A 14,785-nucleotide genomic window follows, 5' to 3' on the forward strand; every position below is an offset into this window, starting at 1 on the left:
TTTACGATTTATATGCCTTTAGAAGACTTTTGGATTCCCGTTTGTATTGGTTGTCAGTCTCTTCTCATGCTCTCTTTTTGCTTCTTTTATTTCTTTTTTCATTTCCCCTCTGAACTTCCTATATTCAGCCTGGTTCTCAGTTGTATTATTCACTGACATCTATCATATGCACTGTCATGCTAGGCACCCACCTACCAAGAATGAGGCACATTAATGTTGTCATGAACATTGATTTTAAACTGTTGCTGGAGTGAGGAAATGACTTGTTAAACAGATCAACCGTGGCTGGAAAAGACATTTGCATATTAACAGATGGTGCTTGTGTCAACAAAGGACCATTCCTTGACACATTCAACCCACAATGAATGTTGATCACCAGACAGTGAGGGGGTGGGGAAGCGCATTCCAGGGCCTGTGGGGGTGATGCAATCCACAGGGGCCAGGACTGGTTGGACAAGCTGGTCACGTGACTAACTGGCTGCTCCAGAGCTTTTTGAACTGGCCACAGAGAGTTTGAACTCAGAAAGACTGTTTGCTCTTGGACTGAGAAGATCTCTCCTGTCTGCTCCCATCTCTTTCTCACAAGCCTCTGAATCCACTGAAGACACATGAACCCCAAGAGAGAAAAGTCTCCTACAGTGAACAAGGTTTAAGAAGAATACTAGGCCCCAACAAAAAGCAAGATCTACCTACAATCAAGGACTCTACAGTGAGCTCGAAGAACCGTAATAAAATCTCTTCAGATGTTGCCTCAAACTTTTCCATTTTATTTTTCTTCTGCTCTTTTCTGTCTCTATTTGCACGTGTGTATCGCATATGCATGTTAGCGTGGGCAGTCGTGTATCCGTAGGCGTCAACTGAATTAGAGTTTAAGTTCAAGTTTAATAAATTTCAACTTTTCTTCTTTAAACCTAAGAAAGCCTGTTCATGCTGGTTTCTTTGCCTTATAATTGGAAAGCAGTGAACAAGGATTCACCAAGGGGGAGTTAAAAACATGGTGTGTTTAAAATTAAACCCTGTTACGGTAAGACCAGGTGAAGGCTGAAAGGGACCCCTAGACACCTTTCTCACCTGGTCGTAACAGAACTCTATTTCATCTTGCTCTCTATCTCATCATCCAGGGAGCTCTGGCTTTGTTTGTCTTTCCTTTCCAGCTCATGGGAATGTACCTTGACTGTACCCAAACCATCTCCTCTTTAAAGGCAGCCCATTGTTCATTTACAGTTTTGCCTGCCAATCTTTTGATTCCAATTTACCTGGGCCAGATCTGTTCTCACTGAATTGAAATTGGCCCTCCCCTAGTTAATTATTTTTACTCTGGATTGTTCATTGTCCTTTTCCATTGTTAACCTAAACCTTATGATACAATTATCACTGTCCCCTAAATGCTCCCCTTCTGACACTTGATCCACCTCATTCCCCAGAACCAGATCCAGTAATGCCTCCTTCCTTGTTGGACTGGAAACATACTGATGTAGAAAATTCTCTTGAATGCATTTTAGAAACTCTTCCCCCGCTCTGCCCTTTACACTATTACTATCCCAGTCCATATTAGTATAATTAAAGTCCCCCATTACAATATGTGTGATTGTTCATATAACTTGCATTTAATTTTGAAAATCATCCCAAGTTGCTTCACAGAGGCACAATCAGAGAATAAAACGGTTGCCAAGCCAAAGAACGGTGACCAAAAGCTTGGTCAAAGTTATAGAATTTAAGGGGAGGCGAGGGCATGAGGCCAAGAAGCATGGTCTGACAAATAGCCATGAGGCAAATCACCAGATAGTCAGTTTTCCTTGAGGTGTTGGTGGAGGGAGTTATATTGGCCAAGACACCTGGGAGAACTCCCCTGATCTCCTTTGCAATAGTGCCACGGGATCTTTTACATCCAGTTGAGACGGCAGACAGGGCCTCAGTTTAACATCTCACCTGAAAGACAGCACCTCCAGCAGTGCAGCACTCCCCAAGGACTGCACTGAATGTTGTGCTCAACTCTCTGAAGTTGGACTTGAGCCATGATCTTTTGACTCAGAAGGTGATACCAACCAGCCCTGGGAAGGGCATCTCACACTAAAACCCTTCCCCAACACCCACACTGAATAAGACACCTGTAGTTGGGTGGGGGTTGGGGGACAGGAGTTATTATATCAATACTATCATGTTCATGCAATGTTATGAACTATAAAATGAACTTCCATACTAAATCTGAAACGGACACTTTTTTGTGTAAAACAAAATGGAGTTGAGAGGTCAGGTGACCTTTTCTTTCCTGCCACAGCACACGAAACTGCAAGAACCCTGAGTTAATTTTCATGTCTGGACAAGTCATCACAAAGTCATTAAAATACAAGCGATCCATCTGGACATATCTTTGAGAAATCATTAAGCTGCAGACGGCCTTTTCTATTGTAATGGCTGCATGTCTCCAACCAATTGGGTTAACAATACTATGGTAGGCTTTCTGACTCCAAGCTTGAACTCCAGAGAATGGGTGTGAAAAGCTCTACCTTATCAAGATGGTATGTGCTTGAGTGACACCCGAACTCCATTGTCTGATAAACTATTTATGAATTCAATGGAAGAGAATCTCTGGTCAAATGACAAAAACTAGGTTTCTGATAAGGAGTTTTAACAATGGTATATTTTGGGCAGACAAAGAGAGAAAAACGTCTGTGCCATCGAAGAGAAAGGACCTTGCCGAACACCATCAGCTTTTAAGATACATGTAGGCAGAGACTGGAGTGGGCCTTGAACTCATCCACCTGAGGAATTGTACCAGGGCTTCACCATGGAACCTTGACTGGAATATAACAAGAGAAATCTGCAACAGTGCATCCATCCTTTTAAACCTCCCAGGTTTTTTTCTTCAGTGAACAAGGGAAAAGATTACAGGCCTGCACCATTTCAAGTCTTCACCCCAGGGAAAAGCAAGTGTGACAGAGAACTCTTAAAAATTCATAAGATCTAAACGCATGTTACTTTATAATCTCTATCTCTTCTTGAGTGTGTGTGTATCTGTATGAGTGTGAGAGTAGGTGTAGTTGCGTAATATTTCAGGTTTTGAATAATAAACATTTATCTTTTAAAACCTATGAGAAAACCTGTCATTTGTCCGTTCTCGACAATTAAAACACTTGGGCTAAAACACTTCAGAAAAAAAACGCTGTCTTCCATGAGTCGAGAGGTGGAAAAGGGGGAGCCATCTCTGCCATCTCTCACCTGTCCGTAACAATACCCCAGCAATATAGACACTTTAGAAATTAAGTTTGCTCTGAAAAAGCCTGTTCTTTCCGCTAGATAATCACTTAAAGAAGATAAGTCCTTTGGAAAGGCCAGTGACATTCAGTTTGATAACAGATGTGATCTGTCAGGTTAATCAAGATTATGTCCTATGCAATAAAGACTCATGTATAAGGATGAATAATTCAGGTTTGCTCTCTCCACACTGACATTAACAGTCTGCCTAGATACACATTGGCCATCAGGCTAAGGTCAGAACTCATTGTTAGGTGGAAATGCAACTAATCCTCATGGATACATAGAATGGAATCATAAAATCTTACAGCACAGAAGGAGGCCATTTGGACCATTGAGCCTGTGATGGTTCTTTGAAGAAGCCAACTAATTTAGTCCTGCACCTCAGTTTAAAGCTCAGCAACATTCCCCCGATTAGCACAACTCCTGTGTTTGGAGGGTCCTTGTACAGTGATAAATATTCAAGATAACAGGTTAAAGAAGGCACTACCAGACATTTTATTTTTCCAGGACATGTTTAACCTGTGTCTGCTGGCAATCTCACACAACCTGGTGGATTTTCTCACACGGTTTCTGTGCACTTTCTCTATTGCAATTTGCCAGGATTGCTTGGCTAGCCAACAGATGAACAAAACATATAAGCCTTGAGGCTCAGCGAAATGTGAATAGAAATAACAACAATAACTTGCATTTGTATAGTCCTTTAACATAATAAAATATCACAAGGTGCTTCACAGGAGTGTTGTCAAACAAGATGTGACACCAAGCCACATAAGGAGATATTAGGGCAGATAACCAAAAGCTTGGACAAAGAGGTAGATTTTAAGGAGTGACTTAAAGGAGGAGAGAGGAATAGAAAGGTTTAGGGAGGAAATTCCAGAGCTTAGGGCCAAGCAGCTGAAGACATGACCACTATTGCAGCAATTAAAATCGAGGATGCTCAAGAGGCCAGAATTAGAGAAGCGCAGCAATGTCACAAGGTTGTGGGGCTGGAGAATTTTACAGAGGTAGTGAGGAGTTGAGGCCATAGAGGGATTTGAAAATGGGTTAGAATTTTAAAACCAAGGCATTGCTTAACTGAAAGCCAGTGCAGGTCAGCGAGCACATGGATTAGGACGCAAGCAGCAGAGTTTTGGATCTCAAGTTTACGGAGGGCAGAACATGGGAGGCTGGCCAGGAGTTCATTGGAATAGTCAAGTTTATGGATAACAAAGACATAAATGAGAGTTTCAGCAGCAGACGAGCTGAGGCAAGGGTGGAGTTGGGTGATGTCATGGAGGTGGAAATAGGCGATCTTAGTTGTGGAGTAGATATGTGATCAGTAATTCATCTCAGGGTAAAATATGACACCAAGTTTGGGAACAGCCTGTTTCAGTCTCAGACAGTTGCCAGGGGAGGGATGCAGTCAGTAGCCAGGGAACTAAGTTTGTGATGCGGACTGTAGTTAATGGCTTTGGATTTCCCAATATTTAATTGGAGAATATTTCTGCTCATTCAGATTGACAAGCAGTCTGACAATTTAGAGATTAGAGTCATAGAGTTATACAGCACAGAAACAGGCCCTTCGGTCCATCGTGTCTGTGCCAGCCATCAAGCAACTAACTATTCTAATCACATTTTCCATCACTTGGCCCTTAGCTGTGCTGTGGCGTTTCAAGTGCTCATCTAAATACTTCTTGAATGTTGTGAGGGTTCCTGCCTCTACCACCTCTTCAGGCAGTGCGTTCCTGATTCCAACCACCCTTTGGGTGAAAAACTTTTTCCTTAAATCCCCTCTAAACCTCCTGCTCCTTACCTTAAATCTATGCCCCCTGGTTATTGATCCCTCTGTTAAGGGAAAAAGTTTCTTCCTCTATCCTATCAATGCCCCCCATAATTGTGTATACCTCAATCATGTCCCCCCTCAGCCTTCTCTGCTCTAAGGAAAACAACCCTAGCCTTTTCAGTCTCTCTTCATAGCTGAAATGCTCCAGCCTAGGCAACATCCTGGTGAATCTCCTCTGCACCCTCTCCAGTGCAATCACATCCTGCCTACAGTATGGCGACCAGAACTGGACACAGTACTTCAGCTGTGGCCTGACTAGTGTTTTATACAGCTCCATCATAACCTCCCTGCTCTTATATTCTATGCCTCGGCTAATAAAGGCAAGTATCCCATATGCCTTCCTGACCACCTTATCTACCTGTGCTGCTGCCTTCAGTGATATATGGACTGGCACACCAAGGTCCCTCTGACCCTCTGTACGTCCTAGGGTCCTACCATCCATTGTATATTCCCTTGCCTTGTTAGTCCTCCCAAAATGCATCACCTCACACTTCTCAGGATTAAACTCCATTTGCCACTACTCTGCCCACCTTACCAGCCCATCTATATCATCCTGTATTCTAAGGCTTTCCTCCTCACTATTTACGACACCACCAATTTTCGTGTCATCTACGAACTTACTGACCATACCTCCTATATTCACGTCTAAATCATTAATGTACACTACAAACAGTAATGGTCCCAGCACCGATCCCTGTGGTACACCACTGGTCACAGGCTTCCACTCGCAAAAACAATCATCGACCATCACCCTCTGCCTCCTGCCACGAAGCCAATTTTGGATCCAATTTGCCAAATTGCCCTGGATCCCATGGGCTCTTACCTTCTTAACCAATCTCCCATGTGGGACCTTATCAAAAGCCTTACTGAAGTCCATGTAGACTACATCAACTGCTTTACCCTCATCTACACATCTAGTCACCACCCTGAAAAATTAAATCAAGTTTGTTTTACACGATCTCCCCCTGACAAAGCCATGCTGACTATCCCTGATTAATCCCTTACTCTCCAGGTGGAGATTAATCCTGTCTCTCAGAATTATTTCCAATAGTTTCCCTACCACTGATGTTAGACTCACTGGCCTGTACTTAACTGGCTTATCCCTGCTACCCTTCTTGAATAATGGTACCACCACATTCGCTGTCCTCCAATCCTCTGGTGCCTCTCCTGTGGCCAGAGAGGATTTGAAAATTTGTGTCAGAGCCCCTATCTCTTCCCTTGCCTCACATAACAGCCTGGGATACATCTCATCTGGGAATGGGGATTTATCCACTTTTAAGCCCGCTAAAACAGCTAATACTTCATCACTTTCAATGCTAATATGTTCAAGTATATCACAATCCCCCTCCCTGATCTCTACACCTACATCGTCCTTCTCCACAGTGAACACAGATGAAAAGTAATAATTTAAAACCTCACCTATGTCCTCCGGCTCCACACACAGATTGCCACTTTGGTCCCTAATGGGCCCTATTCTTTCCCTGCTTATCTTCTTGCCCTTAATATACTTATACAACACCTTAGGATTTTCCTTTATCTTGCCTGCCAGTGTTTTGTCATGTCCCCTCTTCGCTCTCCTAATTATTTTTTTAAGTACCCCCCTACACTTTCTCTACTCCTCTATTGCCTCACTGTTTTCAGTGCTCTGAATCTGCCATAAGCCTCTTTTTTTTTCCTTATCCAATCCTCTTCATTCCTTGACATCCAGGGTTCCCTGGACGTGTTGGTCCTACCCTTCACCTTAACGGCTACATGTTGGCTCTGAACTCTCACTATTTCCTCTTTGAATGACTCCCATTGGTCTGATGTAGAGTTTCCCTCAAGTAGCCGCTCCCAGTCCACTTTGGCCAGATCCTGTTTTATCATATTGAAATCAGCCTTCCCCCAATTCAGTACCTTTATTTCCGGTCCATCTTTGTCCTTTTCCATAACTATCTTAAATTATACAGAGTTATGGTCACTATCCCCGAAATGCTACCCCACTGATACTTCTACCACTTGTTTGGCTTCATTCCCTAGTATTAGGTCCAGTACTGCCCCTTCTCTTGTTGGACTTTCTACGTACTGGCTCAAAAAGCTCTCCTGTATGCATTTTAAGAATTCGGCCTCCCCTTAAGCCTTTTGCATTAAGACTATCCCAGTTGATATTGGGGAAGTTGAAAGCCCCTATTATTTTTACACCTCTCTGAGATTTACCTACATACCTGCTCCTCTATCTCTCCCTGACTGTTTGGAGGCCTGTAATACACTCCCAGCCAAGTGATTGCCCCCTTTTTGTTTTTAAGTTCTACCCATATGGTCTCATTTGAGGAACCTTCTAAGATATCATCCCTCCTTACTGCAGTAATTGACTCCTTGATCAACAGTGCAATGCCACCTCCTCTTTTATCCCCTCCCCTCTCACGCCTGAAGATTCTATACCCTGGCATATTGAGCTGCCAGTCCTGCCCCTCCCTCAACCATGTCTCTGTGATTGCAATATCACATTCCCATGTGTTAATCAACGCCCTCAATTCATCTGCCTTACTAGTAAGACTCATTGCATTAAAATAGACGTAATCCGGCCTTGCATTTTTCACTTCTGCCTTCCAGACTGACTCAGTTTCTCTTCTATATCTGACTGTGCATCACCCCCTACTGTACCTCCACTCTGTATCCCATCCCCCTTCCAAATTAGTTTAAACCTTCCCCCCCCCCCCCCGCCCCCCACAACAGCACGAGCAAACCTTCCAGCAAGGATGTCGGTCCCGTTCCAGTTCAGATGCAACCCGTCCAACTTATACAGGTCCCACCTTTGCCAGAAACAGGCCCAATGATCTAGGAAACTAAAGCCCTCCCTTCTGCACCATCTCCTCAGCCATGCATTCATCTGCTCTATCCTCCTATTCCTATACTTACTAGCACGTGGCACCGGGAGTAATCCAGATTACAACCTTTGAGGTCCTGCTTTTTAATCTGCTGCCTAGCTCCCTAAATTCTTGTTGCAGGACCTCTTCCCTCTTTCTACCTATGTCGTTGGTACCAATGTGTACCACGACCTCTGACTGTTCACCCTCCTCCTTCAGAATATCCTGCAGCCACCCCGTGACATCCTTGACCCTACCACCAGGGAGGCAACATACCATCCTGGAGTCACATTTGCGGCCACAGAAACACCTATTTGTACCCCTTACGATAGAATCCCTATCACTATAGCTCACCCACTCCTTTTCCTCCCCTCCTGTGCAGCTGAGCCACCCGTGGTGCCACTGACTTGGCTCTTGCTGCATTCCCCTGAGAAACTATCTCCCCCAACAGTATCCAAAGTGGAAAATATGTTAGATAGGGAGATGGACCCAGGGGACTTATGCACTAGTTCTTCTACTCTGCCTGGTGGTCACCCATTCCCTTTCTGTCTGAGCAGTCTTTACCCGCGGTGTGACCACCTCCCTGTACATGCTAGCCACGATGATCACAGCCTCGCAGATGCTCCACGGCGTCTCCAGCCGCCGTTCCAGATCCGAAACGCGGATTTCGAGTAGCTGCAGCCGGAGACACTTCCTGCACACGTGTTCACGCTGGACACTGGAAGTGTCCTTGACTTCCCACTTTGCACAGGAGGAGCATTGGGGGGTCAAGAGAGGTGGTGATGAGGTAGAACTGAGTGTTGCTAGTGTACATGTGGAAATTTGACACTCTCGAACTGTAATTGTGGAAATGGGTCTGATGTTGATGAAATATTCTGCAGATGCTGCAAGCTCTCATCCTGCAATCCTCAGCTCTTGGCTGCTCCTTTAAAATATGCGCCTAAAGGCATCTTGGCATCCCTCCTGTGCCAAACAATGCAGGGCAAGAGAAAGCCCCACTGGAGTGGTGAAGCTTGCAGATGGGCGGACCACCCTTTAATTAAAACTCTCCTACATTTATTTAGCGAAAAGCAATACAAAAATCAGCTTAGAATCGTATGTATATTTAATGTATAAAGTTAATAAATCCTGGTACAATTCCGTTTGTATTTGAGGAAGTTACACCATAATTAATGACCTGTGATGAAGTTTCCCTCTATAAGGAGAAATGCACATATTGCACAACAATTTCTTTAATTTCATTGACGGGGAGAGAACTTGCTATGCAGTTATCAATACAAGGAACATACTAATCCCAACCATTAAAACTGACAGCCTCTTATATTGATTTAAACATTTCAGCCAATCATTGCCCAGTTTCCAGTCTTTGCACTGCAATAATCCCACGCCTGTATCCGACTCACTGAGAGTATAGTATGCAATCTCTTGCAAGTCTTCCATGCAAGTTTTAGTTGACAAAAGCTGCAAAGAGGAATCAGCATCTTGTCTCTGCAACAAGCAGCAAAAACAGTAGTCCTGAATTAATTATTTACCCAGGTTTACAGTGATTATTTAAATAATTGCAAACAAAACTCAACAGAAAACCAACCACAAAACAGCAGGCACAATGCAGAAGAGCGCAGGCGCAGCGACGCTGGTTGTGATTGGTCAGAGGGGACGAGCGGGGTGGACTATGCCTGGTCGATGGTTGGTTGGCGAAATTGCAGTGGGATCTTTGTGATTGGTTGGTGAGGTTCCGCTGCTGGTTGGTTTTCACTGGAGGAAGGCGGGCAGTTTTCCGATTGGTCGACGGCAGCTGGGAGTGGGCGGGTTCGCGCCGTGGCGTCACAATGCCCCTCCCCCGGGCGGCTGGGGTTTGGCCGCAGAGCGAGTGTGGGGTGCGGAGCGGGAGCGCCGGACTCTGAAAGCCCCTCACTTGTCAAACCCGTGCTAAACCCATTCCAACCCTCATCCTTCAAGCCCGTGCTAAACCAAATCCAACCCTCTTCTCAAACCCGTGCTAAACCCATTTCAACCCTCATCCTTCAAGCCCGTGTTAAACCTAGTCCAATCCTCAACCTTTAAACCCAGTCCAACCCTCCTCCCTCAAACCCGTGCTGAACCCAGTCTGACCCTCCCCTCGAACCCGTGCTGAACCTAGTTCACCCCTCATCCCTCAAACCCGTGCTGAACCTAGTTCACCCCTCATCCCTCAAACCCGTGCTAAACTCAGTTCATCCCTCAAACCCTTGCTAAACTCAGTTCAACCCGCTCCACAAACCTGTGCTAAACGTAGTCCAAGCCTCATCTCTAAAATCCGTGCTAAACCCAGTCCAGACTTCCATCAAACCCTTGCTAAACCTAACCCAATCCGCATCCTTCAAATCCATGCTAAAGCTAGTACAGCCCTTCCCTCAAATCCGTGCTAAACTCAGTCCAACCCTCATCCATCAAACCAGTGCTAAACCGGTTCCAGTACTCATCCCTCACACCAGTGCTAAACCCAGTCCAACTAACGCAAACCAGTTTAGTCTGACTTTCCCTCAAACCAGTGCTAAACACGGTCTAAGTCTCCCCTCAAACCAGTGCTGAAGCGAGCTAGTCCCCAACCCTCTCCTTAAACCAGTGCTAAACCCAGATTTCCCCCTAACTAGTACTAAACCGAGCCTCTCCCTAAACCAGTGCTAAACTGAGCTGGTCCAGGCTGGCATTCCCTCGCACCCCCAACATAGAGCAATGAGCCCAGGTCCCACCCCCTTCTAAAACCGAGCCAGCACTCGCAACAAGCCAGTCTAGAGACTTTGCCTTTTTTTTAAATAGGTAGGTAGGTGGGGAGGGGGGTAAAGGAAAAAAAATCCAGTCCTTGGATTCGTTGCATTGCAAAAAAAAAGCCAGTGTGGATTCTACTGCCGGGACCGTCAGCGGCTGTGGCTGCTTGGAAGATTTATTATAAAAGCTAGCAAGCAGAAGAGCGAAGGCATGCTGGATTTTAAAGGGATCTATCACCTTATCATTGTAGGCGCGGTGCTGTCAACTTTCTGGATTCAGGTATGCAATGAAATAATCCACATTAGGCTGCATTGCTTTGTGATTTATTTTTCACCACTTCTCGCCGAGGTGTGCATCAGCTCCACAGCGTTTATTAAATGTGTTTCTTATTTTGTAGGCGTCGTTTGCAAAGGGCTATTTCGAGATCAAGTTTAACTCGGTGCAAAATGTAAACGGCGAATTGGAGAATGGGGATTGTTGCGATGGCACTAGGAATTCTCTGGATCGAAAATGCACCAAGGACGAGTGTGACACTTATTTTAAAATATGTTTGAAGGAGTATCAGGCACGTATTGCCAGCTCCGGAGGCTGCACTTTTGGGACTGGATTAACCCCTGTGCTGGGGAAGAATACTTTCTCCCTCCCGGATAAAAGCACCATTGGGAAAATTGTTATCCCGTTTCATTTTGCATGGCCGGTAAGTGACTTTCAATGTCGAATTGTTGCATTGGGTGGTGAGGGACCAATTTACAAACTGCTGCTTCGCTGAAAATAATTAAAACAATCACACTGTCAGATTAATGTTTACCCCTCTCAAAAAAAAACCCTCCTCCCAAAAAGTAACACTTTAAACCACCTTCTCCAGACAATTGCAGCCCTCCGGAGCCCAGCTGTCATTTTCTCCGGCTTAAGCTGAATTGCATGACTTTTTTTGATCCAAAAACCTTCCAGCAAACCCTAGATGGGGTTGGGGGGGGGGGGGGGAGAAATGGGGCAAAGATTGCAGAATTTTCCCCTTTTTAATGAGAGTTTGTAATGTTTAAAACAGTTTGGTTCGCCAGACTAAATCGAACTAATAACGGCTGTATTGTGTGTGTTGCAAATTTGTTTCTAACTGTCTTTTTTTGGGTGGGAGGGGATTAAAAACCTATCGCGTTTTGCTACTTTTGTGATGTAGAAACTTGCCAGGGGTTGAGTTGCATTGTGCGATACATGAACTAGAGAAACTGAAATGCAAAGAAGCCAAGTTAAGTAGCCCGGCGTCTTTATCAGGTGTTACACAAACCCGCCCCGAGCTGTGCAAAGCCTGGAGATTGATTTGCAAAGCGTCTTAAGGAGTTAGCAATTTGGGTGATGACTGTGCATATGTGGCCGGTTGCACATATAAATCAGTTGTAGCCACGGGAGTAGCTGACAGCAGTTTTAAATGGAGAATATCCAAAGCCGGTTCATGCTCCCACTTAATATATATGATGATCTGGGTGGTTGTAACCTATTTGTGCAGGTCCGAATGCACTTGCAGAAATCAGAAGCACTGGCGTCAGTTTCTATTTGTAACTTGCACTGGCGGTAGATTCCGGAATGCAATAACAGCTCCCAACTCTGGCCAGTCTCAAAACCCTGCAGCCTTTCACATTAACTGGGCAGTGATTCGGACTGATCACGCTGCTATCAATGTACTTTATTAAATGTATTCGTTCCCACCCCCGGCTCTGTTGGGATTTGGGGGGTGTTACCCCCGCACCCCCAGTCTAATAAGATTTGGGGAGGGCGTTGCCTGCCCGGGTCAGATGGGATTTGGGGTGTTGCTCCCCTCTTCTGACGACGGGTCGAAAGGGATTTGGTGGTGTTTACTCCTACAGGGTCTGGGATTTGGGAGTGTTGCGTTCCGCCCCCTCCCTAGGTCTGTTGGGGTTTAGGGGGGTGGTGGGGTGAGTTGTCCTCCGCTCGAGGGTCTGTTGAGATTTTGGGGGGGAAGGATTCCCCTCACGCAGCTCTGACCTGGCATCCCCCCGGCCTCAGCTGGCATTCTCCCATCCCTCTCCCCACACCGGGCACTCTTCTCTTACTCCCAAACCCCCCCGAACGCTTTCTTCTCTTTCTCCCCAACCTCCCGAACGCTCTCTCTCCCCAACCCCCCGGGCGCGCTCTCTCCCCCTCCCTCTCCTCTCTCTCTCTCTCTCCTCTCTCTCTCTCTCTCTCTCCCTCCCTCTCCTCTCTCCCTCTCTCTCTCTCTCCCTCTCTCTCCCCCTCCCTCTCTCTCCCCCTCCCTCTCCTCTCTCTCTCTCTCTCCCCCTCCCTCTCCTCTCTCTCTCTCTCTCCCCCTCCCTCTCCTCTCTCTCATCTCTCTCCCCCTCCCTCTCCTCTCTCTCTCTCTCTCCCCCGTCCCTCTCCTCTCTCTCTCTCTCTCCCTCCTCTCCTCTCTCTCTCTCTTCTCCCCTCCCTCTCCTCTCTCTCTCTCTCTCCCCCTCCCTCTCCTCTCTCTCTCTCTCTCCCCCTCCCTCTCCTCTCTCTCTCTCTCTCCCCCTCCCTCTCCTCTCTCTCTCTCTCTCCCCCTCCCTCTCCTCTCTCTCTCTCTCCCCTCCCGCTCCTCTCTCCTCTCTCTCTCTCTCGCCTCCCCCTCCCTCTCCTCTCTCTCTCTCCCTCCCTCTCCTCTCTCTCTCTCTCGCCTCTCTCTCTCTCTCCCCCTCCCTCTCCTCTCTCTCTCTCTCCCCCTCCCTCTCTCTCTCTCTCCCCCTCCCTCTCCTCTCTCTCTCTCCCCTCCCTCTCCTCTCTCTCTCTCCCCTCCCTCTCCTCTCTCTCTCTCCCCCTCCCTCTCCTCTCTCTCTCTCCCCCTCCCTCTCCTCTCTCTCTCTCCCCCTCCCTCTCCTCTCTCTCTCTCTCCCCTCCCTCTCCTCTCTCTCTCTCTCCCCCTCCCTCTCCTCTCTCTCTCTCCCCTCCCTCTCCTCTCTCTCTCTCTCCCCCTCCCTCTCCTCTCGTCTCTTCCCCTCCTCTCCTCTCTCTCTCTCCCCCTCCCTCTCCTCTCTCTCTCTCCCCTCCCTCTCCTCTCTCTCTCTCTCCCCCTCCCTCTCCTCTCTCTCTCTCCCCCTCCCTCTACTCTCTCTCTCTCCCCCTCCCTCTCCTCTCTCTCTCTCCCCCTCCCTCTCCTCTCTCTCTCTCCCCTCCCTCTCCTCTCTCTCTCTCCCCTCCTCTCCTCTCTCTCTCTCCCCCTCCCTCTCCTCTCTCTCTCTCCCCCTCCCTCTCCTCTCTCTCTCTCCCCCTCCCTCTCCTCTCTCTCTCTCCCCCTCCCTCTCCTCCTCTCTCTCTCCCCCTCCCTCTCCTCTCTCTCTCTCCCCTCCCTCTCCTCTCTCTCTCCCCCTCCCCTCTCCTCTCTCTCTCTCCCCCTCCCTCTCCTCTCTCTCTCTCCCCCTCCTCTCTCCTCTCTCTCTCTCCCCCTCCCTCTCCTCTCTCTCTCTCCCCCCCCCTTCCCTTCTCTTCCCCCCCCCCTTCCCTTCTCTCCCCTCCTCTCCTCTCTCTCTCTCCCCCTCCCTCTCCTCTCTCTCTCTCCCCCTCCCTCTCCTCTCTCTCTCTCCCCCTCCCTCTGCCTCTCTCTCTCTCCCCTCCCTCTCCTCTCTCTCTCTCCCCCCCCCCTTCCCTTCTCTTCCCCCCCCCCTTCCCTTCTCTCCCCCTCCCTCTCCTCTCTCTCTCTCCCCCCCCTTCCCTTCTCTTCCCCCCCCTTCCCTTCTCTTCCCCCCCCCCCCTTCCCTTCTCTTCCCCCCCCCCTTCCCTTCTCTTCCCCCCCCCCCTTCCCTTCTCTTCCCCCCCCCCCTCACCTTCTCTTCCCCCCCCCCTCCTTCTCTTCCCCCCCCCCTCCCTTCTCTTCCCCCCCCCCCCTCCCTTCTCTTCCCCCCCCCTCCCTTCTCTTCCCCCCCTCCTTCTCCCCCCCCTCCCTTCTCTTCCCCCCCCTTCCTTCTCTTCCCCCCCCCTCCCTTCTCTTCCCCCCCCCCTCCCTTCTCTTCCCCCCCCCCTCCTTCTCTTCCCCCCCCCTCTCCTTCTCTCTCCCCCCCCTCCCTTCTCTTCCCCCCCCCTCTCCCTTCTCTTCCCCCCCCCCTCCCTCTCTCTCTCCCCCCCC

General features: G+C 48.0%; 1 protein-coding gene across 2 annotated transcripts in view; it reads left to right on the forward strand.

Moving 5' to 3' along the window:
* Window positions 1-9,802: 9,802 nt before the first annotated feature.
* The window catches only part of jag2b (jagged canonical Notch ligand 2b), a 244,731-nt gene continuing 239,748 nt past the window's right edge, over window positions 9,803-14,785 (forward strand). For both annotated transcript variants that reach the window (XM_068038507.1, XM_068038508.1), the window contains exons 1-2: window positions 9,803-10,953; window positions 11,072-11,371. In XM_068038507.1, coding sequence (XP_067894608.1) covers window positions 10,885-10,953; window positions 11,072-11,371 — 369 coding nt within the window. In that variant the 5' untranslated portion in view covers window positions 9,803-10,884. The remainder of the gene's footprint in view (window positions 10,954-11,071; window positions 11,372-14,785) is intronic.

Source organism: Heterodontus francisci, chromosome 9, assembly GCF_036365525.1.
Source record: "Heterodontus francisci isolate sHetFra1 chromosome 9, sHetFra1.hap1, whole genome shotgun sequence".
Classification (NCBI taxonomy): domain Eukaryota; kingdom Metazoa; phylum Chordata; class Chondrichthyes; order Heterodontiformes; family Heterodontidae; genus Heterodontus; species Heterodontus francisci.